The sequence below is a fragment of the Propithecus coquereli genome, unplaced genomic scaffold, assembly GCF_000956105.1.
Source record: "Propithecus coquereli isolate 6110/MARCELLA unplaced genomic scaffold, Pcoq_1.0 Scaffold57, whole genome shotgun sequence".
Taxonomy (NCBI): Eukaryota; Metazoa; Chordata; class Mammalia; order Primates; family Indriidae; genus Propithecus; species Propithecus coquereli.
This window is the reverse complement of record NW_012151618.1, coordinates 2,676,332-2,681,596: the sequence shown is the minus strand read 5'-3', so window position 1 is coordinate 2,681,596 and position 5,265 is coordinate 2,676,332. Positions and strand designations below refer to the sequence as shown.

The 5,265-nt window shown below is 35.7% G+C and overlaps 1 protein-coding gene across 1 annotated transcript in view; it reads left to right on the top strand.

Moving 5' to 3' along the window:
• Positions 1-5,265, top strand: part of WDR72 (WD repeat domain 72) — a 266,498-nt gene that overhangs the window by 5,770 nt on the left and 255,463 nt on the right. Inside the window, 1 exon segment of the mRNA XM_012658023.1 lies at positions 3,415-3,605. Within this exon segment, the coding sequence (XP_012513477.1) occupies positions 3,415-3,605 (191 nt within the window).

Sequence of the window (5,265 nt, the reverse complement as noted above, 5' to 3'; positions counted from 1 at the left end):
AGTGCTGTGGCGTCAGCCTAGCTCACAGCAACCTCACACTCCTGGGCTCAAGCGATCCTACTGCCTCAGCCTCCCGAGTAGCTGGGACTAGAGGCATGCGCCATCATGCCCGGCTAATTTTTTCTATATATTTTTAGTTGTCCAGCTAATTTCTTTCTGTCTTTAGTAGAAGATGGGAGCCTCACTCTTGCTCAGGCTGGTCTCAGACTCCTGAACTCAAATAATCCTCCCACCTCGGCCTCCCAGAGTGCTAGGATTACAGGCATGAGCCACCGCAACTGGGCTAAAATTTTGTTTTTAATGCAGAAAAGTTAATTTTGCTATTTCTGAGACGGGAAGCCAAATAACGTATTTTTAAAAAATTTAATAGACTTTTTTTTTTTTAACAGCAGTTCTAGGTTCACAGCAAAATTGAGTGGATTTACAGAGTTCCCATACACTCCCCCACTATCAACATCCCACACTAGAGTGGTGTGCTTGTTACAGTCAATGAACCTACACATCGTTATCAACAAAATCTATAGTTTCCATTAGGATTCACACTTGGTGTTGTAAATTCTATGAGTTTTGACAAATGTATAATGGCATGTATCCACCGTTATAATATCATACAGAGTAGTTTTACTGCTCTGTGCTCCGCCTGTTCATTTTCTGCTTCCCCCAGCCCTTTATAGCCACTGGTGTTTTTATTGTCTCTATAGTTTTGCCTTTTCCAGAATGGCATACAGTTGGAATCATATAGCCTTTTCGGATTGGCTTCTTTCACTTAGTAATATGCATTTATGATTTCTCCATATCTTTTCATGGTTTGATAGCTCATTGCTTTTTAGTGCTGAATAATATTTCATTGTATGAATGTACCACAATTTATACATCCATGCACCTACTGAAGGGTATGTTGGTTGCTTCCACATTTTGGCAATTATGAATAAAGCTGCTATAAACGTGTGTACAGGTATTTGTATGGCCGTACCCTTTCAACTTATTTGGGTAAACATCAATGAGCTCAATTACTGGGTTTTACGGTAAGAGTATGTTTAGTTTCATAAGAAACTGCTCTCTTCCAAAGTAGCCATAGTATTTTTGCATTCCTACCAACAATGAATGAGAGTTCCTGTTGCTCCACATCCCTTGATGTTGTCAATGCTCTGGATTTTGGCCGTTCTAATAGATGTGCAATGGTATCTTGTTGTTTTAATTTGCGCTTCCCTTATGACATACGATGTGGAGCATCTTTTTATATGCTCACTTGCTATTAGTGTATTGTCTTTGGTGTGGTGTCTGCTCAAATCTTTTGTTTATTTTTAGTTTAGTTTATTTTAGTTTTAGTTTATTTTAGACTATTTTTAGTAAGGTTTTTCATTCTCTTATTGTTGAGTTGTAAGAGTTCTTTGTATATTTTGAATAATAGTCCTTTATCAGATATGTCTTTTGCAAATATTTCTCACAGTTTGTGTCTTACCTTCTCATTTTTTTTGATCTTTTCTCTATTTTTTATATAAATTAGAAACATCTTTTTATTTTAAAAATTTTAGGTAATATAGAAAATTCAGAAGTGAAAATTGATACCTAAAAAGTCCTCCATGGTAACTGGCCTGGTATTTGGTCTATGACTAATGGAATTTCAGTCCTTTTTATTTCATCTTTATGGAGATATAATTTACAAATTAAAATTATATAGATTTAAGGTATACAATGTGATGATTTCATATATATAAACAATGTGAAATGATTACCACAATCAAGTTAATAACACATCTACCACCTCGCATAGTTACTTTTTTATTTTTTCTATTTGTCAGTGTCTTTTTTTTTTTATTTCAGCATATTATGGGGGTACAGATGTTTAGGTTACGTATGTTGCCCTTGCCCCCCCTCCCTGGTATCCCAAGAATGGAAAGACAAGCACCACATGTACTCACCATCAAATTGGTATTAACTGATCAACACATAAATGCACATATAAGAATAACATCTATTGGATGTTGGGCAGGGGGAGGGGGAGGGGGCAGGAGGGAGGAGGGGATACTTTTTTTTATGGCGAGAACATTTAAGATCTACTCTCTTAGCAAATTTCAAGTATTCAATACATTATTATTAACTATAGTCACCATGTTATCCATTAGATCTCCTGAACTTATTCATCTTATAACTCAAAGTTTGTACCCTTGGACCAGTATCTCCCCACGCCTAGTCCCTGCCAACCAACTGGTCTACTCTCTGCTTCCATGAGTTTGACTTTTTATATCCCACATATATGTGAGATCATACAGTATTTGTTTTTCTGTGTTTGGCTTATTTTACTTAGCATAATTTTTTTCAGGTTCATCCATGTTGTCACAAATGGCAGAATTTCCTTTCTAATGGCTGAATAATATTCCATTGTATATACAGTCTGCCCTTTGTATCTGTGGGTTCCATATCCATGAATTTAACCAACCTCAGATTGAAAATATTTTGGGGAAAAAAAGATGGTTGTGTCTGTACTGAACATGTACAGACTTTTTTTTTCTTGTCATTATTCCCTAAACAATATAGTATAATAACTATTTATATAGCATTTACATCGTATTAGTTATTACAAGTAATCTAGACATGATTTAAAGTATATGAGAGGATATATACAGGTTATATGCAAATACACATCATTTTATATAAGGAACTTGAACATCTCTGTATTTTGGTATCCACAGGGGGTCCTGGACCCAGTCTCCCATGGATACAAGGGACAACTGTATACGCCACATTTTCTTTATCCATTCATCCATTGATGGACAGTCTGCTTTTTTTCTCATCTTGGCTGTTATAAATAATGCTGCAATGAACATGTGGGTGCAGATACCTCTTTGAGATACTGATTTCATTTCCTTTGACTGTATACCCAGTAGTGGGTTTGCTGGATCATATGGAAGTTCTATTTTTAATTTTTTGATGAACTCCATGTTGTTTTTCAAAATGGCTGTATCAATTTACATTCCTACTGCCAAATGATGTATTATGATGGTTTCAAAAAGGGTAACATTTTCTCTTGTATTATTTTGTAAACTCATTTTGAATTGGGAAATCTGCACATTAATATGCTACTATCATTTGGGGGCCATTTTATGCATAATAAGCATCAACACTGACTTATTTATATTCACAACCTAAATGTTGTAAGACAGGTCTGACAGTCATGTAGGTTTCATGATAGAGACCAAACCAAAACACACAAAAAATGTATACAACACAATGCCTTTATTGTGAAGTTTATTCTGTGGATTTTGATATGCCATATATCAGTGTTCCTAAAACTATATACAGTAAAACCATAATATAACAGAGTTTCCTAATCAAAATTATGAATACTATATAGTCTAATATTTTTATTATTTAAACAGTTTACAGCTGTTTAAAAACTTTCATCATTTTCAGATCTCAGCGAAAGAACTCCTATTTGGTCATTCAGCTTCAGTAACATGTTTGGCAAGAGCAAGAGACTTCTCTAAACAGCCCTATGTTGTCAGTGCTGCTGAAAATGGGTAGGTAAGATGTGTGGAACTTTGTCCCCTTCCCCATTCCCTTCCCTTTTGAAAAACTATGATGGGGTATAATTTTAAGGCTTTGTGATCAACATGTTTCTTTTACATGTAGGAAAATTTAGATCTTGAAGATTTTAATAACTTGTGTGATGATCCCACAAAGTATAATAAGTATTATAATTCCCAGTCAATACTCCTTTTGCTAAATTGGGACCAAGATACAGATCCCAACCTGTGTATCAGAACTTGTGTCACCCTTATTGAGTGAAGGATAGTGACAAATGTCTAGTGTTGTAGAATTGGAAATAGAAAAGTCTAGGTGCTTGTCTTTTTAAGATATTAGCTCACTTTGAGTTCTTAAGCAAACCCATCGAAGCCTTCATAGTTTTAGAAAACAAATCAATAGTTACAATCTTCATGTTGTACCCTTGTCTGATGCCACTTTAAAACTAACAGACGAGAAGGCTCAATTGTGAGTAGGATGGAGGGAGAGAGAAGGGGAAGGAACACAGCCAGTGATTTAGGTACAGTTTCCTTGAAACAAGCCCTGCTCTCATGAAATAGGACCCAGGAAAAAGCCCCACTGATGGAAGATCTGCTATGAACTACTCTCTGCTGAGGAGCTATTTGCCAAAGTATACTCAGGAATGCAGAATCAATTCAACGTGCATTTGTGGATGAGGGATTGGGTTGCTGGTTGAAACAAGAGAACTTCCTCTTTTGTTTTTAACCCAAAGAGAAATTACATGCCTCTGAATTCTGAGAATCGAAAGAATAATAGGGAATTAAGGCCTTTTTTGTATAAACAGAATAGCTTAACAAAATGACTAATAGAACAAATGTCAAAGAGGTATCTATTCTCATAGCTTATAGTAAAGCAATAATTGTTAGATTTAGGCAGATTGAATTTTGGGTAAGTCTAAAGCGAAATATCCTAGTACATTCTTTTTTGGTGTTTTTTAACATTTGTCTGTAGCTTTCATACACCAGGGCTCCCACAAGGCCTCCTATAGAGGCTAAGGTATTTTTTCCCAAACTAGAGAATTTAGAGGATGGTGAACTTTTTCTGGAACTACTTGGAAAGTTGAGAAAAACATAATAGCTAAGTGAGAAAGAGATCCAAAAAGTTACTGAATTCCAGCTTGAGGTTTTGGTTCATGCTGGCCTAGCTGCAAAAGAGAAAGAGAAACCAGGGTTAAGGATATGTTTTTGATGATAGATGAATTCAGCTATATGAGCCCTGTAAGTATGACTGTTAAAGAGCTGAGGAATCTGCTTTTGTTCTGACTAGCTGCCTTACTTTGCCAAGATGATTTTAATTTTCTAGAATTCTATTCTTTTGGGGTTCCCGCAGATATATCCCATATCTATGATATATTTCTTAGGCAGTACCTACACTTCAGCTACTACATACTTAGCAAATCCTAACTGAATCTGCTGGAAGTTATTACCCTTACTAGGCTTGCCCCATTATGTTGTAAACAGCAATGTATTTTTTGCTTTGAAAAGCCCGAGGAAGTTGCTGTGAGTTTAGCATTTCTGCCCCAAGAGGATCAGGGGGCACCCAGAATTGCTTTATGGCTCAGTTTTTCATTTTTTTCCAAAGTATTATTTCATTTGTAGGAATCCCAATTAATTCCAGGGTAATGAATGCAAATAAGCACTTGGAGATTCGATGTTGAAACAACAGAATGCCAGAGAAAAAGAGAACATCCTGAAAGTAGACAGTGAAAAAAAAAAAAAA